This window comes from Nanorana parkeri, unplaced genomic scaffold (genome assembly GCF_000935625.1).
Source record: "Nanorana parkeri isolate BGI_ZX_2015 unplaced genomic scaffold, ASM93562v1 scaffold8, whole genome shotgun sequence".
In the NCBI taxonomy this organism is placed as follows: Eukaryota; Metazoa; Chordata; class Amphibia; order Anura; family Dicroglossidae; genus Nanorana; species Nanorana parkeri.
The window spans coordinates 3,249,956-3,277,499 of NW_017306276.1; the positions used below are offsets into that span (position 1 = coordinate 3,249,956).

Below are 27,544 nucleotides of genomic sequence, written 5' to 3' on the forward strand. Positions count from 1 at the left end.
TTAAGGGGGGGGGTATGATTTCCATGTACAAAATGTTCAATAGTGGTAACAACATTAGCGATAAACAGTTTAAAATTAACTCCATTACAAAAACTAGAGGCCATCACCTAAAATTGGCGGAAAAAAAATTCCAGCACAAGGGGCGAAGGGGGTTCTTCACAGTAAGATCAGTTAGGGTCTGGAACTCACTGCCACAGGCGGTGATTTCAGCAAAGAATGTGGAATTGTTCAATAAACGTTTGGACGATTTCTTAAGGGACCGCAATATACAGGGGTACAGGTACTCCTAGAATGAGATCCTAATAGGTTGGACTTGATGGACTAATGTCTTTATTCAACCTCAAATACTATGTAACTGCCATCCATCATTTCCTGCCATGGACAACATATTATTGACAGTCACAATTAACAATTACAAACTAATACTTTGTAAATAAATGCCGGTTTTCTCGGTAATCCCGTCTGTACGCAAGCGCAGATACTGGGTAAGTGTTCTCGACAGAACAAAGACACTAAATCTTTAAACAAGCAGCTGCCAGAGGTCCCGTGCTTGCTGGGGACCTCGGCGGCCTTCCTGTTAACCATGCGGTGCCATGGCGGTTGGGGGGGTGGGCTTCATGGTTTCTTGCACCGGGGCCCTGAAGGTTCTAGTTACGCCTCTGGATGTTACGCATGCTTACCTGCTGGTGGCCATATAGGTGATGGACGCTGGCAAAAAGAGGAGGGAACGTTCACCTGGCAGAATAAGGTATGCCGCCAGGTTCCCTCCTCTCTCATGCAAAGGTCGGGATCTCGGTTCATTAATGAATGCCCGATTTTTCAAAGGGGGTGACACCAAAATGACTCCGATGGTGTCACCCACTGCGGACCATACCCCGCACCCTCCTTGTGACCCCACTGATTTCTATATAGACAACTGTTTAAAAAAACCTTTAGCCTGATGGTAAAGGACCCCTCTGTGTATTTATTCATATACATGAAGCTGCCTGTAATAGGAGTTTGGCTAAAAATAGTGATGGTTGGAAAATGTATTCCAGCAATTCTAATGAGTTAATGACAAATAACCTTCAGTGACATGTAAACAAATACAAACATAACACATTGTGACATTTTCTGTCATTCATTAAGTTGGTGAAACTGATGACAGTTGCCTGATAAAAAAAATAGGTATTCCTGGCTCTCTTAGAATGTTCCAGAATTTGCATCTTTTTATTTGAATAGTTAATATTAAATCAGGTAAAACAAGGACAAATTAGTGTATCCTGATGCTCATCCATTACTCAGTGTACGTTCCACATGATGCGTCGTGAATCGGTTCAATTAGCTGTACATCTGATAAAGCCAAAAGAGAATGTCTCACATATTGTACTTCCGAGGCATAAACTGTCTCCTGCAGTACATCCAGAATTTATTTGACAGTGTCCATATTTTCTTTTATTAAACCCAAAATAATTAGCATTAAAAGACTGTATGTGTTTAGAAATCTCAGTAAATAAATTCATAAAAGTTTGCCCTATCTCTAATTATCGGAGTATTTTACATGTACTAGTCTAAAAGATAAATGGACCATGCATTCTGAAGCAAGCTCCACTTTAACCACTTGCTGACCAGGTGTTTACACCCCCATCCTGTCCCGGCCATTTTTCAGTATTTAGCGCTACGGTACTTTGACTGACATTTATTCCATCAGGCAAAACTATACTGAAATTCATTTTATACAATTTTTTGGGGATAGATAGAGCTTTCTTTTGGTGATATTTAATCACCACTGGGGTTTTTATTTTATACTATATAAAGTAAAAATTACTGACACTTTTGAAAAAAAAAAGTTATTTTTTTACATTATGTTATAAAACATTTAATATTACCCAATTTTTTTGGTAAAATATAAAAGACGGAGTCACGTCGGGTAAATAGACACCAAACATGTCAAGCTTTAAAATTGCACGCACCTGCGAAATCGCAAAAACGCCCATACCCAAAATTGACCATAGCTGGCGCTTTAAAAGCTTTTACCGCTTATCAGTTTAGTGTTATCAGTGATTAATGGCCCTAGAATTATTGCTCTCACTGCGAAGCTAATGGCGATTTGAAACATGTGCCGCTTAATGGGTGTAATCGTCGTTTTCGCATGTAGGCGCACCAGACGCAAGGGTGGGGGACTTTTAAAAAAAATGGTGTTTTTTAAAAATAATTTTTCATGTGTGACGTTAGATTTTTTTATACAACTTTAATTTTTTGTTCCTATTTTTTCCCCCACTTAACTTTGTTATCACATAGGGGGCTAAGAAACTCCCCTATGTGATAGCAAAGAGGATGTGACAGGCCCTGTTTATGGAGACATCAGAGGTCTCCAAGACCCCTATTGTCACCTAGGGACCTCCAAAGAAGTTGATGAAGCAGAGATCTGCTTCATCAGCTTCTGAAGCTGGAGAGGGACACAAGAATGCGGAAGTGATGTAACATACATCACTTCCGCATTCTGAGACCAGAGGGAGGTCGTGTACGGATCTCCCTCTGATCCCCTGTCACAGAGCCACAATGCTGCACCGGGCACAGCGGAGCCCGGGACCAGCGGAACAGTGTGTGGGGGCGCACATAACAGCTCGTTATACAAGCGATTCGCTGGCTCTATAGCCGGTGGAACGCTTGCATGTAAACAGGCATTGATGCCTGTTTTTAAATTTTGGCACTTTCCTGCTTGCGTGCGCGAGTAGGCGTGGCTGAGTGGACGTTCAAAAACGCCCGCTCAGATGCAGGGAGCTCCCGATGGGTCGTATTTCTACAACGGCCGGCTGGGAGGCGGTCAAGGTAAAGCAATAGTGGGTTTCAAGTTCTAAACGCAAATAGGCTGTTCACACTGCAAGGGAATTTGCACTTTGTAGGGTAATTTTCCCTTAGCTTAGCAAATGTAGCAAAAGTTCACTTTGCAAAGAATACCCAATCACATGCAAAGAAAATTAAAAAAAAACAGTATTTTGTCTTGCACATGATTGGATGATGAAAGTTAGCAGAGATTCACCTCTTTTTCTATAGCTAAGGGAAAGTTATCTTACAAAGTGAACAGCCTTTTTGCCTTTAGTAAATCAACCCCATGACTAACTGGAAGAATTAGTCTTATTGATCAATTTATCCCCAATTGGCCAGGCTCAGTCTGAAGATGTCAGAAAGAACTTCAGAAATATGTACCTTTTTAGGATGGAATAAATGTTTTCTAACTCTGCAGCCACCTCTGGAGGTAGGAAGTATAGGTGGCACACAGTTTGGGTTTGAGGTAGAAACAAAGCATTTCATAATGCTATAAAATATTTATACTGTACAATAGTCAATATCAACAACAGAAAAAAGCAAATCTTGCTCACTGCAGACATATACTTCCTGGCCCCCCAAAAAGTCACCACCTGGATTTAGCTAAGCCAAAAGGTCAGAGTCCTCCATTGGATAATAGGTCTAGGTTCAGGAACATTATGTCCCCAAATAATGAGGTCAGCTGTTTACCTGAATATGTATACTGGATGGCCAGGTTTTCCCATCAATGGATTATTTCTTCCCTGATGGCACGTTGGACATATTCCAAGATGGCAATGCCAGGATCCATCGGGCTCAGATTGTGAAAGAGTGGTTCAGGGAGCATGAGACATCATTGTCACACATGGGATTGGCCACCACAGAGTCCAGACCTTAACCCCATTAAGAATCTTTGGGATGTGCTGGAGAAGACATTACGCAGTGTTCCAACTCTCCCATCATCACTACAAGATCTTGGTGAAAAATTAATATAAACTCTGGAAGGAAATAAATGTTCTGCCATATGTGTGCTGTAATCAAAGCTAAGGTAGTCCAAGCAATATTAGAGTGTGTGACTTTTTTACACTGCCAGGCAGCGTAAATACAGCAAATCATCAAGCAGCAGTACTATACAATACTGCAGAATTCCGCAACAAAGACTACACATAGATACAAAAATACATTCATGCACAGTCAGCATACTTTGAGGGGAATACCTAAAGCAGACAAAATCTGGCGTGGTTGCCCATAGTAACCAATCAGCTTCTATGTTTTATTTTCAAAGCCCAACTGAATAAACTGGAGACAGAATCTGATTGGTTGACATGGGCAACTGCTCCAGATTCTGATTTCTTCAGTTTTGATACATTTCCCCCATACAATTTAAACAATTCTGATTTTTTTTTTTTGGGGTTCACCCTCGAGTACGTTTTCTGCTCTTAAGACTAGTCTAGCTGAGGCTCATCAAACTGATTGTACGTTAGAGCCTTTTTACACTTTGCCTTGCATGTTAACATGCACCAATGCGTGCACATAACTTATTAATGGCATCCTAAATGTGTGCATTTTCAAACTGCTGCATGAGCTTTGCTGCCGCACATAGAGCAAACCATTAAATTGAATGGGCTGCCTTCTGCTGATTCGCAGCAAACGCGGTAAACTGTGCATAAACGTCCAAGTGTAAAAAGGGCCTTATTGTAATGGAGACATGCAGTGTTGCTGTAAATCATATACGGGTCTATTCACTAAGCTGCCGAGGGCAGCCGAGTGAACAACCGACACCAAGTGAAGTGAGCCGAACACTGTTCGGCTATTCACTCCATGCTGGTACGGCTGATTTCAGCCGTACATCGGCTGAAATCAGCTGTACATCGGCTTGCTTCACATGGCTTCGGGTCGGCCGAACATGCTCAGCATGTTCGGCCGACCCGAAGTGCAGAAGGAGTTCGACTCAGCCGATCCAACATCTGGATCGACTGAGCCGAACCTCTGGCAGGCTACACACTGCTGTTCGGCCTAAAATGTTAAGGTGCAACTCTGGTCTCCATTTTTATTTACCTAGACCATGGTTAGTGGTTCTCAACCTGTGCAACCTCAGGACCCACATTTGTCCTTTAAGTCGTGACCCAAGTTGCACTGCAATGGAACGCATGGCATTGCAGTACTGTGCGTTCCGATGCAGGCAATAGAACTGTGGGTGGGAGGTGCATTTGGGGTGACATTCAAATGAATGGCAATGCAAAAAACTTCACACCAAAATGCATGGTAGGTGCGATTGCAAAGTACAGTGCGTTAATTGCACGGGACTGTGCGATTAACACACAACCACAGACATAATCTCACACATACACACTCCCAAAAAAATTATTTTTGTTCTTTTTTTAAGATCCACCCAGTCACCCTACCTTATTAGAACTGGAGTGGATCCTTGGCCTGGGGTCCGGTGTGGGCTGCTGTACTGTGACTGAGCTCCATCCATATGTACATTGCTTGTACAACTCCCTATCACACCCTGTAGAGGTGCCGAGAGCCAGAATATTACATCACACTGGTCCAGGCTCCTCTGCAGCAAATGCGAGGGAGCTGTAAGCAATGCACATATGGATGGAGCCCACCCCACCATCTTCAGCTAATTAGATAATCAGAAAGCCCTTTAGCATTGCAGAAGACAGCCAGTTGATTGTTACTAACTGCTACTTGCTCTGTTCTCCCTACTTGAAAAGGAGCAAATGGCTGTTGATGGCACTGATCTGCAGGAAAAGGTTTTCTAAAATACCATGCCTTTGACGGGCAGCCTTTATGCTACTCTTTGGCTTTTACCAATGTGTGTTGGGAAGCTAGCAGAATGGCTCTTGTGGTTGATGTGTCCTCAGTAGCCTCAGAGATTTTTTCCTTTTGGCTTTCGAGTTGTACTTCAAATATGTGGCTTTCTTAAGTTGGGTGGCACGGCTCAACATTCTGAGAATACTGGCTTTTAATGTTAAAAACTGAATTATCATTTGCATCCTCTTTTTACCAGTAAGAAATGTAGTCCTGTTATACAAAATACTTCACTTCTGATGATTTAAATTAAATGCAAGATATTGTGCTGGTCTTGGCCTCCCTAGTGTTACATAATTATTCAACTAACAAACACCCATGCCAGAATAGGCCGGTAATTGCAGCTCTGTTAAGAGAGAACTGATGTAACATCAGAATTCTGTACACTTTCCAATTTGTGATATGAATAGAGACCTGCTATTCAGACCTGTTAAAAGCAAGCAACACCATGAAGAACATTGGGTCAAGGTATCCTAGATGGAGTAATAAATAGAATAATTTAAGCAAGTCCTTATTAATATTGTCAGCAATAAATTGTGCATAGGGTAAGAAAGGAAGGGATGCTTTGTTAGAACTTGGCACAGCGAAGAGCATTTTGGACTTTAGAAGAGTTACCATGCGAGTGATTTATGTATAATACAAATGGCCAATTAACCACTTGCTGACCGGGGTGTTTGTACCCCCTTCCTGTCCAGGCCATTTTTCAGTATTTAGTGCTGCAGTACTTTGACTGACATTTATTCCGTCATGCAACGCTGTACTGAAATGAATTATACAATTTTTTGGGGACAGATAGAGCTTTCTTTTAGGGGTATTTAATCACCACTATGGGGTCTATTCACGAAGCTGCCGAAGGATCTAGCCGTAGCTTCAGCCGATCCTTTGGCTAGCTTTGGCCCCAGGAGTAGAACCGAAGAGGTGCTGTACGGGCTATTCACTATAGCCCGTACAGCTCCCGAACGTGGCCGAGCGGCTCAGTCGAGCCGAACGCATATGCATTGGCTCGGCTGAGCCGCGCTGAAAGCCGAAGCTATTTATTCTGACACCGTGTCAGAATAAAGAAAAAAAAAGATAAATCAGTGTTTCTCTCCTGGGCGGCCGGGATCGGGAGGCTCCCAGAGCGCCCGGGAGATTTTTTTTTTTCTTACGGCAGCAGAGCCGCCGGACATTAGAAAACTGTTGGGACATTAGAAAACTGTACAAGCCTGAAGTGAATAGCTGAACAGTGTTCGGCTCACTTCACTTGGGGTCGGTTGTTCCTCGGCTGCCCTCGGCAGCTTAGTGAATAGACCCGTATGGGTTTTTTGTTTTAATATATAATTAAAAAAGTACCGAAAATGTTTAAACAAAAACCTGACGGGGTCACGTCGGGTAAATAGACACCAAACATGTCAAGCTTTAAAATTGCATGCACCCGCTAAATCGCAAAAAACTACCATACCCAAAATTGGCCATAGCCGATGCTTTAAAAGCTTTTACCGCTCATCAGTTTAGTGTTATCAGTGATTGATGGCCCTAGAATTATTGCTCTCACTCCGACGTTCGCGGCGATATGTAACATGTGCAGCGCAATGGATGTAACATAGGCGGGCTCGACGCATGTTTGCGTGTGCATGTGGAGCGGGGGACTTTAATTTTTTTTATTTTTAATTGCTTTGATATGTGACTTTTAATTTTTTCATTTTTTTAAAACTTTTTTTTCACTATACTTTATTGCTATCACATAGCGAGCAAACAAGCTCCCTATGTGATAGCCAATTTGCAGTGACAGGTCCTCTTTATGGAGACATCAGGGGTCTTTAAGACCCCTAATGTCACCTAGGGACCCCCAGAGAAGCTGATGAAGTAGGCACCTGCTTCACCAGCTTCTCTCCGGTTTCTGTACCGGAGAGTGACAGAGGAATGCGGAAGTGATGTAATACACATCACTTCCTGTATTCCGAAGAGGAGGAGATCAAACGGAGCTCGTGTACTGAGCTCTGTTTGATCTCCAGCCGTAGAGCTGCTGTGCTGGTCCCGGGCTCACATCGGGAGCAGCGGAGCCCGGGATCGTCAGCAATTAAAAGCGATCGGGCGTCTCTACAGATGCCTGAATGCTTGTATGCTGGCTGTTTACATTGAAAGCTGATTTCCCGTTCGTGCGCGATGCCTAGTGGCGGGCACGAGCGGGGCGGGATGGGACATTTAAAAACGCCCACCCGCATTCAAGAAGCCGCTGGCCGGCCGTTTAATTACAAGCAGTGGAGCCCGGGATCGCCACCACAGGCTGCGGCGGCATAGCTGGCTGTTTACATTGAAAGCTGATTTCCCGTTCGTGCGCGCCACCAGAATATTTAATCATATGAAGGGAGCTATGGGTAGTTCCCCCAGAATTTGTAAATTGCAGGCAGTGACTGGAGTCACGCAGCACAGGGTCACTATGCAACTTTGAGGGTTTCCTAGATTCCGAGATCGGAGGGGGCATATATAAAAATCCCATCAGCCACTCCCACTGGCGAGCGGGAACCTGCCCAGAAAGGGGATCAGAGGGAGATCGGTATACGATCTCCCTCCGGTCCTCTCTCTGGTGTCAGAATATGTAAGTGATGTATATTACATCATTTCCGCATTCTTGTGACACTCTTTTTTTAAAGTCTCCACCCATACATACACGCATGCAAACATGCATGGGGCGCATATACGTGCGAAAACGACGATTGCGCCCATTATGCCGCACATGTTACACATCGCCGCGAACGCCGCAGTGAGAGCAATAATTCTAGGGCCATCAATCACTGATAACACTAAAGTGATGGGCGGTAAAAGATTTGATCACCTATGGACAATTTTGCGTATGGTAGTTTTTTGCGATTTCGCAGGTGCGCACACTTTTAAAGCTTGACATGTTTGGTATCCATTTACCCGACGTGACCCCTTTTATATTTTACCAAAAAATTAAGTAATAATAATTGTATTTTAACATAATGTAAAATATAACTTTTTTTCTTCTTCAAAATTTTCAGTAATTTTTCCTTAAAGGAGAACTATGAGGTGAGTGCTTTTCACTCATCCTCATAGTTCTAGCCGACATGTGACAATGAAACTGTCACAGGTCGGCTCAGTAGATGGGGAAGTGAGCAAACACATACCGGCGTTTGCTCACTTCTCGATCCTGTCACGGCAGAAAACTGACAGGGGAGCGACTGGATTCCCCTCTCCACGCTTCGATCCGCCAGCGCTGACTGGTGGAATGGACGGGGGAGGGGGCGGGTACAGATAGGCAGAGCCAGCTGTCAATCACGCAGCTGGGCGGATCCAGACATAATTGTCGGGATCTGATTCAGCTGTGGCGTCTCAGTATACCGCGAGCTGTTCTCCTTTAATATAGTTCTCCTTTAATATAGTAAAAAAATAAAAACCGCAGTGGTGATTAAATACGACCAAAAGAAAGCTCTATCTGTCCCCAAAAAGTGGTATAAAATGTATTTCAGTGCAGCGTTGCACGGCGGAATAAATGTTAAAGTACTGCAGCGTTAAATACTGAAAAATGGCCTGGACAGGAAGGGGGTGTAAACACATGGTCAGCAAGTGGTTAAAGCAAATTTCCCTTGCAGGGGTTTCAGCATCACATCAACACATATTTTTTTCACAGGCATTGGCCTGGTATTTGGACTCCTCAGTGTCTGTTTCCGCCCAGACTAAAGCTTTCCCATCAGGCATCAGCCTGGTCAAAGGGCTCAATTTCAAAGCCAGAACAGATACTCCCGTACTGTCTGTTCATACACAAACATGCTTGCTCCTGTAGCACAATTATGGAGGAAGGCGCACTGGTTACCAGTCTGATTGTCCTTTTGTGGGAAAAACACCCACCTGACATTCAGTCCCATACCTGCTCCGAGAACCTTTACAGACTAGAACATGCCAAATCTGCCTCTTTACGCAGTGGCACAGCGCACAGTGCTACAAAAAATAGGTATACTCACCCGAACCACTGAGCCAGCTGCTTGCTTCTCTGGTTTCTGAAGCCTGTGTTCTCCTACACTGCAGCATTGAAATGTTCTTCAGCGTCCTCACGTCTATGCACTGTTTATAAAACATGATTTACATGACCTAAAAGGTGCCCATACACTGCTCGATTCTCGTACGAGAATCGGGCGAAATCCCGCGATGGTACGAGAATCGAGCAGTGTGAGCGAAGACGTGCGACCGTTTCTACTGTACGGTCGCACGTCTTTTGTCGAGCCAACATGTTCGAAAACCCGCCGAGAATCGTACGATTGTTGGCGGGTTTCTAGCCTGCTCATCCGATAGCTGCGGAACGGGCCGGTGTGCGCATGCGCACACTGCCCGTTCTGCATTGCGGTCATCGGAAGCCCGCCCCTCCGCGGGGTGGGCTTTCGATGATCGCAAGTACGATCTGCCCGTCCAAGGTGGGCAGATCGTACGAGCTTTCAATATGCATACGACCATCGCAAGACAAAAGTCTTGCGATGGTCGTAAGGTGTATGGGCACCTTTAGACTGCTGCAGGGAGGTGGGGACAGGCTCCAGGGACTGGTGTAAGAGCAAAACAGCTCGAAGGATCAGGTGAGTAATTTTTTTTTTTAAACAATCAGTTAACCCTTGCAGAGAAGGGGGTAGCCCCACTTAAAGAGTTAATATACATATGCCCAGAGTTCTGCTTTAACTTTTCTACCTGCACTAGAACAATAACAGGTAAAATTTAATGGTTTAGTACAACAAGACAACACAGATCCTTTTTCTCTCACAAAATGTGCAGGCATAATGCCCTATCTGCAATAACATCATTGTTCCAGCCATAGTTATTCAGTTAAATATTTATTTGAAATCAAACAACATGAAAACAGTGATTGCTTACCACAGTAATCTTCATCAGCCCCATTCTCACAGTCTTTTACACCGTCACAGTGAAACGCACGTGGAAGGCATACGGTAAGATTTCCACATGGGAAGTAGCCCATCCTGCAGACAGAATCTGTCAAGGAATCTACAGTGATGGAGAGAGAGAACAATCATATTGTTATTGGCTGAGAAGTCTTTTAGATTCCTTTATTACTGCAATTACTCAAAAATGCCGAACATTCAGAAGTTAATTATGTTTTTGTCAGATATAAGGATAAGCAGACAGACCCGATTCTTCTATATCTGTTATTGGACACTACCAAATAAACTTTGTGATCTTTTTGCAGCTTCCAACTAGGAGGAGGTCATTATGGTGACATAGCGCAGGCATGGGGGATAATATCTCTCAGATGATTTTGGAAAGTCTCAGAATTTCCAGGAAGACTTGCAGACTATTGCAATAAGGCAGTACAAGGGACAATGATGATGGGTCCAGAGCTCACTTTCATAAATCGAAATATCATTGGTTACTGGCACTCTAGAAACGTATATTATTTCAGTGAATTGTTTGGGAAAACCTCATATGCATGGAATGCATGGATTGGAGGAATTGCATATTTAGGAATGACTGTGACAGTGAGTATCACCGTGAGTGGGATAGGGGAGGCTCCTGTACTTATATTATTGCAGTTCCTTTCATATTATATAGTATATGTGGGATCCATACCTTTGAAGCATGGAAGATTCAAGGTTAACCTCCACCGAGTGCCCATTTCCCTTTTGAAAAAACTGTGAGCAATTTATCAAGGCTGGAGCAGACCAAATCTGGAGCAGTTGTGCTTGGCAACCAATCAGCTCCTCTCTTTTATTTTCAAAGCTTAACTGGACAAACTGAAGAGAAAAGCTGATTGGTTGCCATGTGTAACTGCTCCAGATTCTGTCTGCTCCAGTTTTGATAAATTCGCCCCAATGTGTTTATTGGTCACTGAGACGGGAACGGGATAAATGAGTTTCTGACAGACACACAGACAGATGATCTCTGGCTAGCAAATGTAGTCTTCAGGTATCCTCTCCTGGGCAGAACTTTTATTTAAAAGGAGCCTATTTCGAACTAACAACATCACGAGAGCTAAAAAATTTAGTGTCTCTGTTGTCCATACCAACCAAAATTTTATCTTTTATTTTCTAGTGTGACTTACAAAATGGCATATGGTCACAGCTTTTGATACGTGAATCTGGGATTCCTACGTTAGCACTTACAGCACTGGCGGAACTACCAGGGTCGCAGCGGTCGCAATTACGACCAAGCCCTGGCGTTCTGCCACTTGGGGGGGGGGGAGCGAGGAAGAAGAGGGCCCCCTCGAGAACGAACCGCTTCTTCCTTGCTGCACAGCCTTCCGCAGCATGTACAGGCGGCTGTGCGGCGGGGAGGGAGAGGCTGTCACTGGTCCCGCAGAATGTGCTGCAGGCACCGCCGGGCAGCACATTCTGTTGTGTGAGGACTCTCTCCTCTCAGCTCCACAGATTAGCCTCTCCCTATTGGAATGGCAGCTCTGTTTCCAGCATGGTGTAAGATTTCTTGGTTTGTCAATGCGTTAGGCTGTGAGCTGCACAAATTGTTACATTTGAATGACTCATCCGAGTTTGTGCAAATCTGTCATTCCATAAGAGTCTTGACCAACTAAACTAGAGTCTTGACCAAGTAGAGAATAAAGCAAATCTAATGACCATCGATTAAGGGTATCTATGGTCAAAAACTACAAATAAATCTGTATTTCTATATTGATTTTCTATCCTACTTTGAATAACCATATCCATCTAGAAGTTTGTAAACTTGCTTATTGAAGATGCCCATAGGAACACATCAAACAGCAGGGAAAGAGATGTAAAACACACCGGGAATCCAGGAAGTTGTAGAAAGTGATGGGCAGACGAAAGGCAGCACTCACTACATACAAAACAAGAAAAAAAATGAACTGTCTTACAGGTGAAGGCAGTTCAAGTAAGCAACGGGTAACCAATGGGTAACCAACGGCAGGGACAAACCACAATGACAATTTTTTAAGAAAATTTACTTTATTTCTAATCAAAAACGTAAAAAAATTGCTGAACACATAGCTGACAGTTTACTGTCAAATTATTAAAAACGATGTCTAGTCAAACTGACTTTGGTCAGTGGTTGGTTGGATATACCTGACCTTGATTGGCTGTACATGTATCCCTTATGGTTGTAAAGTCTATTGATCGTTTAGGGTTTTGATACTTCAATGTATCAAGACATTTCTATTTAGTAACGATAACTAAACATGTCCGGCAATCTCCGGGTCATCCAACTAGTCTTTAAGAGTGGCGTCTACGCGTTTCGCCCCTCCTCTTGGGGCTTCCTCAGGACGACGAAGCCCCAAGATTGCCGACTGTACAGCCCTAATATTTGGATAAAAAGTAACGTGTGGATCTACCCAACAGCACTAGTGTTTTCTGGATCATCAATACCTGGTTATCCCACCAACTAAGGGAAACCAAAAAGACATCCAGTGATCAAAAACCTACAAACATCTTCACTCGGGGGAAACCCGTGAACGGAAAATCGAAGGACTGACCGAGAGGTCATGTGAGTAGATCTGCTGTTCGGTTTCAACATGAACCAGCAAAAAACTTTAAGTTATAATCCAAAACATGAAATAACGAAACATCTGAAATGAAGTGAAACAAATTTTTGACGATTTTTTTTCTAACCTGTATTATACATTATATATGGACGCTGAAGAATAGGTGTATGCATGCACACTCTGCATATCATCGCTGTTTCCACTTGGTAATTGTAGCAAGAGACGGTGTGGGTCATAGAACAAGGTAATAGGCTTGTCCCATGCTTCACATACAGGGCCCGATTTGAGGCAACTGACCTCATGTATGGAGTGCATGACTGATGCAGTACTAGTTAGTCACATTCAACTGGACTTGATCTGTAATTTTGAAGATGTTCTTCGGTTGCAATAAGTGTCAGCAACGGTGGTGTATGAGGCCCACTGTTAGGTTAGTGTAATTCAAATACCGCCCTGGGAACAGCATTTGCTGGCTGCTCTGTAATGGGAGGAATTCTAGCCAATACATCAAATCAATACTTATCCCATCTTTCCCTTGCCAAAGTCTCTTAATTAATTTCATTACATTTGCAGCACACTTTCCACATTTTATTAATGAAAAAAGGAAGGAAAGGAAGGAAGGGGGCTCACAGTAAATAACGGGCAGACTCTTTATGCTTTTTACTGAACATCGCTTTCATCAAACGGCAAGCACCATAAATTATAAACAGGAATGCAGAATACGTCCATTAGATTACATCTAAAGCTAGCTAATAAACATTCCCCTTGAGTAAATGTTATATAAATATAAAACTGTAAGTTCCTTCAGAGTAGATTTAGGCTTTGTTAAGATCTGTCACTAGCAATGCTTTTGGCACTGTTTTATGGCAGCTGCAAGAAGCACATCAGATGTCAATAAAGGACATTTATATATAGATCTATCTATCTATCTATCTATCTATCTATCTATCTATCTATCTATCTATCTATCTATCTATCTAATTTCCTAAATTATGGGTAGTCTCCCTGTGGGCACCTAGTTTTACACCTCTCCCCCTAATTACATAGTTTCACAAAGCATAGGGGAATACAAGGGTTTCTGGAGGGGTGTAATGACCGTCCAAGAGAGATGTGTTAAAAGAATTTTCAAAATTTATTGCTGTTACATACTGGTATAATTACATACATGATTTAAAACAATCTTAATAAAAATAAAACAGAACCCTGCAGAGGATGTGTTTGTATAATCATTATATTAAATAGCTCTAAAATTCATTTGATCCGACATATCATAGTATTAATATTGTTCAGATATGGTTACATTCTTATACAACAGATGTGGTTATCCTAAGCGTGGCTTATCTTAATAGGTCCCGACGCGTTTCGCCATAGGCTTCATCAGGGGACCCACTGGAAATGGATCTATTGGTAAGAATCCGACTCCCTGATTTGGCGGCGAGGGGTATATAATAGGGGGGGAGCTGAGGCTAGGTCAGTCCAGCGGAGATTGGACGTCACAGCCAGCCTTTTGACTCCAGGTAAGAAAGCCATAACCACATGAACCACGGTTATCGATTTGACATATAAGGACAATGGGGTATTTTATGTACTTAATCGATCGGGCAAACATGGAGATAGAGTACAACTAAAAACAAGACAAAACACCAGGAACCATGGGTTAAGGACAGGGGCTGGGGCTTCCGATTTATAACTTATCTATGAGCACTGATAGGACACGTACCCTTGAGGTACATACAATTAATCATTCATTAAGCTATTACACAATTGAATACACCTATGTGGAATACACAGACTCTACACGTTGAATGATGTTTAAAACAGCCTGATGGATGCACATCCCATCACATGAAGGAGATATACATGCATGAATATACATATATATAGACACAGAGAGATTCTCTTTGTTTTTTGTCCTTTGTTTTCAATTTACCACTTGGCACTTTTCAGTGACTTTTGCCACAAGTAATTTGAAGTGAGCACTTAACATGAAACCTGACACGGGGCAGGTTCAGTATTATATTAGTATTTTTCTTGTTTTGGGGTTTTCTCAACCCCCTTTTAAAAAATCCCCTTTCTGTCCCCACACAAATCCCACACATTTATACACATATCTGACAGCAATTGGGGCAAACATTTTCCACACCTAGCTCTAATGCCAATTGGGAAAAGTAATATAATCTAAATTAAGAAGCACCTCTACTAGAAAATTAAAAGTAACTAAATTAAGCCATATAAGCATTCAGATGAATTGTAAAGAAGGATTGTTTAACGACATACAAGACTTGATACATGCCCAATTGAACGTTTGAAAATAGAGAGACCCAACAATAATAAAAATACCCTAATTACATAGTTTCACAAAGCATAGGGGAATACAAGGGTTTCTGGAGGGGTGTAATGACCGTCCAAGAGAGATGTGTTAAAAGAATTTTCAAAATTTATTGCTGTTACATACTGGTATAATTACATACATGATTTAAAACAATCTTAATAAAAATAAAACAGAACCCTGCAGAGGATGTGTTTGTATAATCATTATATTAAATAGCTCTAAAATTCATTTGATCCGACATATCATAGTATTAATATTGTTCAGATATGGTTACATTCTTATACAACATATGTGGTTATCCTAAGCGTGGCTTATCTTAATAGGCCCAGACGCGTTTCGCCATAGGCTTCATCAGGGGACCCACTGGAAATGGATCTATTGGTAAGAAGATTGTCTTCGTTTAAACATACATCACATCAAACATTCGTTAATGCATATGTTTTTATCTATAATTCATACATTATCATGTTCTTGTATATAACCCCATCTGGGGCAAATAAATCATATACAATTACTCTGAGGACATCTAGTCCTCCATTACTCACCATGCAGGGTTGATCTATGGTACGAGGGAGAAATGCCCGGAAAGCCAAGTAGGAGCGGGCGGGGGATAATCCCACCGATAGCTCCACCGCTTTCCTGATTAGTCACACCTGGGACCCCGGGGTCATATAGGGAGGGACACACACGCGGCACCAAATCGTCCAGCCACAGTCACCAGGAATAATTTATTCTAAGTTAAGATGTTAAAAACACTATATTTTTATTTTTATTATTGTTGGGTCTCTCTATTTTCAAACGTTCAATTGGGCATGTATCAAGTCTTGTATGTCGTTAAACAATCCTTCTTTACAATTCATCTGAATGCTTATATGGCTTAATTTAGTTACTTTTAATTTTCTAGTAGAGGTGCTTCTTAATTTAGATTATATTACTTTTCCCAATTGGCATTAGAGCTAGGTGTGGAAAATGTTTGCCCCAATTGCTGTCAGATATGTGTATAAATGTGTGGGATTTGTGTGGGGACAGAAAGGGGATTTTTTAAAAGGGGGTTGAGAAAACCCCAAAACAAGAAAAATACTAATATAATACTGAACCTGCCCCGTGTCAGGTTTCATGTTAAGTGCTCACTTCAAATTACTTGTGGCAAAAGTCACTGAAAAGTGCCAAGTGGTAAATTGAAAACAAAGGACAAAAAAAAATGTTTGCCCCAATTGCTGTCAGATATGTGTATAAATGTGTGGGATTTGTGTGGGGACAGAAAGGGGATTTTTTAAAAGGGGGTTGAGAAAACCCCAAAACAAGAAAAATACTAATATAATACTGAACCTGCCCCGTGTCAGGTTTCATGTTAAGTGCTCACTTCAAATTACTTGTGGCAAAAGTCACTGAAAAGTGCCAAGTGGTAAATTGAAAACAAAGGACAAAAAACAAAGAGAATCTCTCTGTGTCTATATATATGTATATTCATGCATGTATATCTCCTTCATGTGATGGGATGTGCATCCATCAGGCTGTTTTAAACATCATTCAACGTGTAGAGTCTGTGTATTCCACATAGGTGTATTCAATTGTGTAATAGCTTAATGAATGATTAATTGTATGTACCTCAAGGGTACGTGTCCTATCAGTGCTCATAGATAAGTTATAAATCGGAAGCCCCAGCCCCTGTCCTTAACCCATGGTTCCTGGTGTTTTGTCTTGTTTTTAGTTGTACTCTATCTCCATGTTTGCCCGATCGATTAAGTACATAAAATACCCCATTGTCCTTATATGTCAAATCGATAACCGTGGTTCATGTGGTTATGGCTTTCTTACCTGGAGTCAAAAGGCTGGCTGTGACGTCCAATCTCCGCTGGACTGACCTAGCCTCAGCTCCCCCCCTATTATATACCCCTCGCCGCCAAATCAGGGAGTCGGATTCTTACCAATAGATCCATTTCCAGTGGGTCCCCTGATGAAGCCTATGGCGAAACGCGTCGGGACCTATTAAGATAAGCCACGCTTAGGATAACCACATCTGTTGTATAAGAATGTAACCATATCTGAACAATATTAATACTATGATATGTCGGATCAAATGAATTTTAGAGCTATTTAATATAATGATTATACAAACACATCCTCTGCAGGGTTCTGTTTTATTTTTATTAAGATTGTTTTGAATCATGTATGTAATTATACCAGTATGTAATTATACCAGTATGTAACAGCAATACATTTTGAAAATTCTTTTAACACATCTCTCTTGGACGGTCATTACACCCCTCCAGAAACCCTTGTATTCCCCTATGCTTTGTGTATCTATCTATCTATCTATCTATCTATCTATCTATCTATCTATCTATCTATCTATCTATCTATATGCTGTGTAAAGCATCACCTAATTTTTCACCAATTCACAGGCAAGAGAGAGCCATAAGAGGCAAGAGAGATATAAAGAATGTTACTCAACCCTTTTCCAGTCACAACACCCTTTAAGAGTATGCAAACTCTTGATGAACCCCAATTTAAAAATGTAAATGTAGAAAGAAAAAGTGTGGTTCCTCCAAAATCCATACTAGACATTTATCCAAGATAGGGGTATGGATTTTTTAGGTGGACTGCATGCAAAAACAAAAAAAGTGGGTTTCCCCTTTAACATGTGAGTCAGTTATATCAGAAGCCCGCTTTAATATCAGAAGTCCCCCCCTTCACATCAGATTTCCCTCTTCACATTAGGAGCTGCCATCTCATCAGAGCCCCCCTTTCAAATCATAGTCCTTCTTTACATCAGGAGCCCCCTTCACATTAGAAGCCCCCTCCTTTCACATCAGAGTCCCATCTTCACATTTGGAGCCCCCCTTTCAAATAAGAATCTCCCTTTACATCAGGATCCCCCCTTCACAATAGAAACCTCCTCTTTCACACCAAGAGCCCCTGTCACATCAGAATCTCCCCTTCACATCAGGGTCCCTCCCTTTCACATCAGAGTCCCCTTTCACATCAGAAGCCCCCCTTCACATCATTGACCCCCCATCACATCAGAGTACCCCCTTTACACCAGGAGCCCCTGTCACAACAGAAGCTCCCCTTCTCATCAGAGTCCCCCTTACAAATGAATTTTAGAGCTATTTAATATAATGATTATACAAACACATCCTCTGCAGGGTTCTGTTTTATTTTTATTAAGATTGTTTTGAATCATGTATGTAATTATACCAGTATGTAATTATACCAGTATGTAACAGCAATACATTTTGAAAATTCTTTTAACACATCTCTCTTGGACGGTCATTACACCCCTCCAGAAACCCTTGTATTCCCCTATGCTTTGTGTATCTATCTATCTATCTATCTATCTATCTATCTATCTATCTATCTATCTATCTATCTATCTATATGCTGTGTAAAGCATCACCTAATTTTTCACCAATTCACAGGCAAGAGAGAGCCATAAGAGGCAAGAGAGATATAAAGAATGTTACTCAACCCTTTTCCAGTCACAACACCCTTTAAGAGTATGCAAACTCTTGATGAACCCCAATTTAAAAATGTAAATGTAGAAAGAAAAAGTGTGGTTCCTCCAAAATCCATACTAGACATTTATCCAAGATAGGGGTATGGATTTTTTAGGTGGACTGCATGCAAAAACAAAAAAAGTGGGTTTCCCCTTTAACATGTGAGTCAGTTATATCAGAAGCCCGCTTTAATATCAGAAGTCCCCCCCTTCACATCAGATTTCCCTCTTCACATTAGGAGCTGCCATCTCATCAGAGCCCCCCTTTCAAATCATAGTCCTTCTTTACATCAGGAGCCCCCTTCACATTAGAAGCCCCCTCCTTTCACATCAGAGTCCCATCTTCACATTTGGAGCCCCCCTTTCAAATAAGAATCTCCCTTTACATCAGGATCCCCCCTTCACAATAGAAACCTCCTCTTTCACACCAAGAGCCCCTGTCACATCAGAATCTCCCCTTCACATCAGGGTCCCTCCCTTTCACATCAGAGTCCCCTTTCACATCAGAAGCCCCCCTTCACATCATTGACCCCCCATCACATCAGAGTACCCCCTTTACACCAGGAGCCCCTGTCACAACAGAAGCTCCCCTTCTCATCAGAGTCCCCCTTCACATCAGGAGCCCTATTCACATCAGAAGCCCCCACTTCACATCAGAGTACCCCCTTCAGATCAGAGCCCTATGTCCCCCTTCATCTCCGAGTCCACAGTCCAAGTGCCTCTATGCAAAAATTTAGAGGCAAGTGATAAGTTTGTATATGATAATGTGTGTGCCCAGCCATGTCCTTTATAACGGGGGATTTATGTCTGAAAGTACAAACTGCTTTGTTCCCAGAAGGACTAAAAGCCCCATCAGCCTGCTATTGTGGAAGTGGAGGTAAAACAACACGTGGGTGTGATCCAAGATGACTGCCTGGTGCACTCTAAAGATATCCGTACACATGGCAATATTCTGTCAATTTTAACTATTTTCAAGTCACTGGGAATCACAAATACAATTAAGGGTAATCGCCAGAAACCAAACAACCTACAAGTTCGATTGACCACCAAAATTTCGTCAATTGTAAACACTTGGCAAAGATCGAATTGAAATAGAATCAAAACAGTAAGAAAAACGTTGTCAAATTAATTAAAAGAGATTGGATTTATCTGGTGTGTTCCATCAGGACCATTTCAATTCTATTTCCTTGAAGTTGAGCATTACCACACTTTTTATGTCTTCAACTGCATTGCCACTTCAACAGATAATGGAAATGGAAACCTCAATCAGTTTATCAAATTGCCATGTGTATGGCCAGCAGAGGTATCAAGTTTGAGACTTTATAAAAAATGCTTATAACTCAGTCTATGCTTGTTTCCTAAATTATAAAATGGCATTAGTGTCAATGCAAAGCTATGGCTGCAGTAAAAGTGGCAGGGTGCAGTGAAAGTAAATCCAGGAGCTGATGGAGTAACTGTATACATGCACACTAAACAGTGATACACTGATGGAATAGTAAAACTAAGTTTGAGCAGTCTAAATATAATTTCCATAGTTCATTTTCAATCTGAATATTAGATTCATGGTTCCTGTTTACCAGACTGAGTTTTCAGATATTCAATAAAAAGATGATGTTTTGTCTATACAAGGTTATATTTACAAACGGATTAATTAATGTCTAAAGAATTAATATTGAAGACAGTCTATGCTGTGAAGTGCTCTGCAATTTTTGTGTAACACTGATTTTTTTTTTCTTTTCTTTTCTTTGAAGAACATAAAATAAGCATGTTGTTTACTGGGTTCAATCATCAATGTGTATAGGGGACGACAACTATAGGTAGTGTTAGGTAGGTTATGGCAAAAGGGGACACTATGGGGTCTATTCACAAAGCTGCCGAAGGATCTGGCCGTAGCTTCGGCCGATCCTTCGGCTAGCTTCGGAGTCTACCTTGGGAAGCCATCTTTGAGACAGGAGGGCTAGCCACACAGATTCCTAGTAAAACACTTAAATGTTTGCCTAATAAGTGCACCTATGTTATAAAAATTACATTAGATATTATGCCCACCTTCCCTGACCCAAGGCTTGTGAGGTAAAAGGAGATACTCCCTTGCTTCTGTACTAGGGGGATAAATGTGTGCCAGTAAGTCTGATTTTTTTAATTGGGTATACGTGACATAAGCACTTTCTGATTTTCTTATTTATTGTCAAGTATCATCAGTCTATTTGCAGCTTTTTGGCTCATTAGATCACCATTAATTCAGACTGTTATTTGTGCTGCTTCTTTGACTTTCTGTTTCATATTTAAAGCACACTTAAAGGTTTTGTCTATACAAGGTTATATTTACAGTCTGATTCATTTATCTCTGAAGAATTAATATTGAAGACAGAATATGTTGTGAACTGCTCTGCAATTTTTGTGTAACATTGATTTTCTTTATTGGATATTCATGACATACACACTTTCTGATTTTCTCATTTATTGTCAAGTATCATCAGTCTATTTGCAGATGTTTAGCTCATTAGATCACCATTAATTCAGTCTGTTATCTGTGCTGCTTCTACAACCTTCTGTTTCATATTTAAAGCACACTTAAAGGTGAACTTTAGGCAGGTTTAAGAAAAAAGCAATGCAGTATTTGATTCATGAAACAAATAATTTAATGTAATTTTAAATGCTAAACTAGTGCAAGTACTTTAATCAGTCTTGATTTCACCTTGCTGTGATCTTCTGAAAAGCAGCAGTCAGAAGGAGTTCAAAACTTTAGCTGGCCATACACTGTACACATTAGAATTTGTTCAGTGGGTGGCTCTTTCGCCACCCTTCTGTCCGGCTTCCTTCGATCAGAAAATCAAAGGCGGCAGATAAAAAATTTGCGGTGAATACTTTTCGGGTATTCTGAGAGAGGCAGATTCATCCATCCATGCAGTTTAGTGTGGATGGAAGTATCTGTTAAATGTTTTTCATTTAGTCCGCAGTATGATGGAAACAAATATAACAATGTATGTTCAGCTTAAAGGAGAACTATGAGGTGAGTGCTTTTCACTCACCTCATAGTTCTAGCCGACCTGTGACAATGAGACTGTCACAGGTCGGCTCAGTAGATCGGGAGGTGAGCGAACACATACCGGCGTTCGCTCACCTCTCGATCCTGTCACGGCTCTCTGCCGTGACAGGGGAGGGGACTGGATTCCCCCCTTCCCGCTCTGATCCGCCAGCGCTGACTGGCGGATCGGACGGGGGAGGGTACAGCTGGCTCTGCCTCTAGATAGGCATCAGTCACGCAGCTGGGCGGATCCCGGCACAATTGTTGGGATCCGCTTCAGCTGCGGGGTCTCAGTATACCGCGAGCAGCAGCTTGCGGTATACTGCGGCGTCTCAGTATACCGCGAGCTACAGCTCGCGGTATACTGAGCCTAGGGTGACGGGAGGAGCTTTTTTGTGTCCTCCCGTTACCCTAAGGAGAACTATGGGGAAAAGACTTGACCCCATAGTTCTCCTTTAATGCTAGGTTTAGATAACGGCGATCCCGAGACGTGCATGAATGCACACAGGGATTGTCATGCAGCCCCACGGATTTCACAGAAAGGTACATGTACTTATGTTTGTGAACGCACCGTGCGGCTTTTTGAACCGTGATCTTGCGCGATTGCACAGGTGGTATGGCAGCCGGAAGCCGCGTGATCTGCTGACACGACATGGGTGCCATTAGAAAATAATGGCACCACCAGCAAGATCGGCGGTGGTGTGTAATTTTGTGCACTGTTTTTTGTCACGGATCCCTAGTGTTAACCAAGCCTAAGAACCAAGCTGGATCTGCACTGTACAATCACCAGGCTGGGAGGTCTGTGTGCGACAAAGGTGTGTTGCTGCTGCAATAGAAGTTGAGGATCCGGTTTATGATAGGGTTGTTCGGATCTCAAAATGTGCTGTAGAGAACTGCAGTTTTAATATTTGCATCTAATTGATGGTCTTGAATTCAGCTCCAGCTGAAGTTTTGTTTTAAATTGCTAGCAGATAGAGTTTTTGGTAGAAGAGACTTTTTTATCACTTCCACCAAAAGCTCCTTTCCCTTTCTACTAGGATTTTCTTGTGTGCATTGCCTGTGGTGCATAGGCAGTGTGTTGTACACTGTTGGCGTTTGTAAGATTCCAAGAGTGGGCACTGAGTGTTGGGATAATGCACTTAAGCATGTGCGTGCAGCAGATTCAACATCACTGGTCACCCAATGGCAGAAGGAAAAAGGCATTGAATGGAGCCGAAGAAGCAGTAGAGAAGATTGCAGTGGCAGTAACACATCAGTAATTAAGGCCTGGTTCACACCTGGGCGTTTTACAGCGTGTTCCTACGCTCTGTAAAACGCTCAACATGTGAAAACCAATGATTGCCTATGGGCATGGTTCCCACCTGGGTGTTTTACGGAATGTGCTGCAAAACGCCCTACGCCCAAAGAAGTACAGGAGCTTCTTTGGGGCGTTTTTGCCGCCCCAAAGAAGCCAGGTAGCCCTCGGAAATGCGCGTCTGTCGCGCGGTTTTTTATGCCGCAAATCGCGGTAAAAACACGCGGCACGAAATGTGCGACAAACGCGCATATTCGATACGCCTAGGTGTGAACCCAGCCTAATGGAAAGCACATAGTGGTAATCACTGGAGCAGGGCAAACTGAGAAGTAATTTTCAAACCAACTTAGTTTGCGCTAGGAGTCGGATTTAGAGGAAATTCTTCTCCTACACATCGGATGACCTTTTAGGCTGAGTGCCCTTCACACTCAATTGCTTTTAAATATCCACAATCCTGTAAGTGTGAAACATTTTTTGCGTTTAAATAAACCCATTAAAATAATACACTTAGGATTCTCCTTTTCTTTTTTCTTTTTTCTTTTTTCTCCCTTTGTTTCCCATTCATTACAATATTTGTTCGGTCCCGTGTCCAACTACACTGGGTGGGTTGGCTCAGCCACTATAGCGGTGAAGGACGGGTTAATCGGAGGAGAAGCCTTTAAAAAGTTGTTGCAGCGACTCCGTGACGGAGTGAAGAAAAAAATGAGCCTTTAACTTTATATTTATACATACTTTTCTGCTGACTACTTTTTTATTTATAATTTTTATAAAGACAGAGAAGCAGATTGGAGATAAGACTTTAACCTGTTTGTTCTTCAGTGCTCTGGTATATGAAGTGAAGAATTGAATGCCTATAAGGTTTATTATTATATATAAAAAAACTGCTCAGATAGGAAGTATTTACTGTGATAATCTGAGTGGCTCCGTTCCACTATTATCGATCCGGTATTGGTTATTTACCAGCTCACTGAGTGGATACATTTGCATGCTTTGTCCAATTGGTGTGTTGGTTTGGGTGGCTCCGCCCCACTGTTGCAGATTTTGTGGATGGGATTACACCAGTCTAACTTGTTGCGCAAGTTGAGGTTGGCTGCAACTAACGATCTAATTGCCTACTGTGTGCTACATTGAACACTTGCACTTATTGGGAGTTTATATTGTAGTTTTGCTTATATTTTGAGCTTATATATTTTTGTTTATATATTATATTTTTGCTCATATTATTGCACATTCCCTCTTTCCCTTATGGCCAAATACAACTAGCTTTTACTATTTCGTTTAGACGGAACCTTGGAGTTGTAGATTTTAATAGATACACACAAGAACCAATCACTCACTAGGATTTTTATTAAAAGGCCATCACACTTTTTTATTATTTCACAGACATCACTCACCTTATCCTGCACTTTATATTCACTTCACATATTTGCAGAATAATTTTTCACATTGGACTAATCACCACGGAACCATACTGTGACTATTTTCACTATTCACAGTAAAACCAAATAGATTCACTTACCAAGCGCAACATACCCACTTCTCCTTAAAAACTGAGAAGTAAGTATGCCATAATGTGCAAGAAGGAGGTGGACAATTCTACCTACACAGATTTTCTTTGCCATCTTTAACAAACATATGGGTCTATTCACAGGCTTCACACTGCTGTTCGGGCTATTCTGAAAGATACGGAACAGCAGTGAGAGAATAGCCGAATGCCGCCGAGCGGCATTTGGCTCGGCTGTTCTGCTCGGTCCCTCAGAGGCACCGAGCAGAACAGAAAAAGAGTGAAAAAAGTAGAAAAAAGTAAATAGAAAACGATTGTGCAGAGCTAGCAGTGACAGCTAGCTCCGCCCAATAGTTTCCTATTGTCCGGCGGCTCTGCTGCTGTAAAACGGCCAGCTTCGGCTTTCTGCACGGCTCAGCCGTGCCGAGGCATATGCGATCGGCTCGACTGAGCCGCTCGGCCGTGATCGGGAGCTGTATGGGCTATTGTGAATAGCCCATACAGCACCCCCTCGGTTCTCCTAACCCAAGGGGTCCTGGGGCCAAAGCTAGCCGAAGGATTGGCCGAAGCTACGGCCAGATCCTTCGGCAGCTTTGTGAATAGACCCCATACTGTATAAAAACTGCTAACAAATACAAACAAATACTCTACAATAATTACAGTCAACAACATCTGAACATCAGCTTGACATATCCAACCATTACAAAAACAACCAGCAAAAATATTTCTATTCTTCAGATCTCACACTTTGGCTAATCAGAATGTGAACACGCAAATGTTCCAAAAGTGAGAAAAACCTACACATTTGGAATGCCACTCACATCCTATTTCCTGCAACCACTTCCTACTTTCTGAGTGGGAATGTCTTTGTCTATTGTTATATGATAAGCTCTAGTGCTGCAATTTAAGAAAAACTGATGTTAACAGCCAATCACATGACTAGGAGCAGGCAATTCAATGGGAGACCTGTATACAAAATGTGTACAGAATTTCTCCATGTTTGATCATAATTTTTTTGAAATGTGATTTTTTTGAAAATTATAGCCGACTGTGGCAAACCTAAAAGGTAATTTTTATTAGGACTATGTTACAAAACATTTGTGAGGCAATATGTCACATTGTGTCTTTTTTAAGAGGTGCCACCCTTATTTTTGGTAGTAGAGACTTTGTGCATGACTCATCCATCAAACAAAAACCCTCTTTTTTTCCTTTCTACAATTTTTTAAAATATAGCTATATATATGTACATGTATGGGCACCACAGTGTACCTAACTGTAAGATAGCAATAATGGAGTCAGGTGCCAAGAAAATGTAACTTCAGTGTGAATGTGTACAAGTAACATCAACAGTGGCTGCTCAACAGCTGTGAAAGTTGAGTGTTCAAGAATTGGTGGTGATAGAGTGTATAGACCTGTCAGCGCTGAAGGAAAGCAAATGAGGTGGTAAGTCTGCCAGATTGGCAAGTATGCTTTGCATATTTGCACATTATGACAAAAGCTGTCACAACAATTTCCATCCTACAATTCACTTTAAGAGTTTGCTTTAAAACAATGTTGGTAGTAAATGAAATTACCCCACTTGTATACTCCGTATAATTTAATTGCTAAAACCTTTTCTCTTGGTGTATATGTAAGATACTGTAGGTAGAGCATAAACTCTCATGAGCAGGGTCCTTCTAATCCTTTTGTATGGCATTGTATCGTACTTGTACTGTCTTCTCATATGTTGTAAAGCGTTTTTTTAAATGACCCTGCTGCATTGCAATATGTTACTATATGTGAGAAGTGCCTTCAGTTTTTCATGGTCATTACTTATCTGTTAGTATATCTGATTTTCCTCACTCTGACTTTTCAGTGTTCCGTTTTCCAATGCTCACATAGCCTCACCTGCCAGGAAAATTAAGTTACTGTACTTTACATTAGCACACTTCTAGTGGAATGTAGATGAATATACAGACATCTCAACTCTCCCGGATGTTCCAGGAGTCTCCCACTATAAGACAGCTCCTCCCTGACGCCTGTGAGAGAAACATTTTATCCCGGCAGGGTATACCCTAGCAGAATAAACCTTTCCCTGCTATCTGTTTTGGGTTTTTTTGGACAGCGGGACCGCCGTTTGCCGTCAGAGTAAAAAACAAAAAACCAACAGACTGCATGGGAATGAATAGCTATGCTGCTATTGGCTATTATAAAATGAAATAGCCGACAGCCTAGCTTTTCATTCCCATGCAATCTGTTTTTTTTTTTTTTATTATTCTGACGGCAGGAGCTGCCAGAATACAAAAGCACAGCAGATAGCAAGGGAAGCATTAGTTGCCTTGCTATCTGCCATCATTTCAGGTAGGCACCCCCTCCCACATTCCCCCCGTGCATGGAGAATGGGGTGGAGGTGGGGGAAAGGGCATCTCCCTGAAATGAGAAGGGCACCTCCTTTAAATGACCTTTTTCAGGTTGGAATCCCTGAATTTGGTTTCTTCTGTAATTGGTAGTAGTAATAATTGTTGGTTATGTGTTTTAGATGAAGCACTGAGATCTTGTGGAATAATTAATTCATTTTACTTGCTTAGCAGGACATTATATGTATGAGTACAGGAATACAGCATAGTAGAGAGGAAACATATATACAGATAGAACTTCCTGTGTATCATAGATCTATCATATCCTGTGTTTCATGCATATAGAAAATTAACATATAGACTAGCATTGTACCACAGCGCCATCTAGTGCTCAAAAGACATAGTTACAGTAATATGCTATTGTGTTTCTTCTAATAATAATAATAATAATAATTAAATTTTTAAAGTAATTATATAAATATTATATTTGCACATACATT

General features: G+C 41.7%; 1 protein-coding gene across 1 annotated transcript in view; it reads right to left on the reverse strand.

Moving 5' to 3' along the window:
• The window catches only part of RXFP2 (relaxin/insulin like family peptide receptor 2), a 183,440-nt gene that overhangs the window by 76,630 nt on the left and 79,266 nt on the right, over positions 1-27,544 (reverse strand). The window contains 1 exon segment of the mRNA XM_018554056.1: positions 10,465-10,593. Coding sequence (XP_018409558.1) covers positions 10,465-10,593 — 129 coding nt within the window.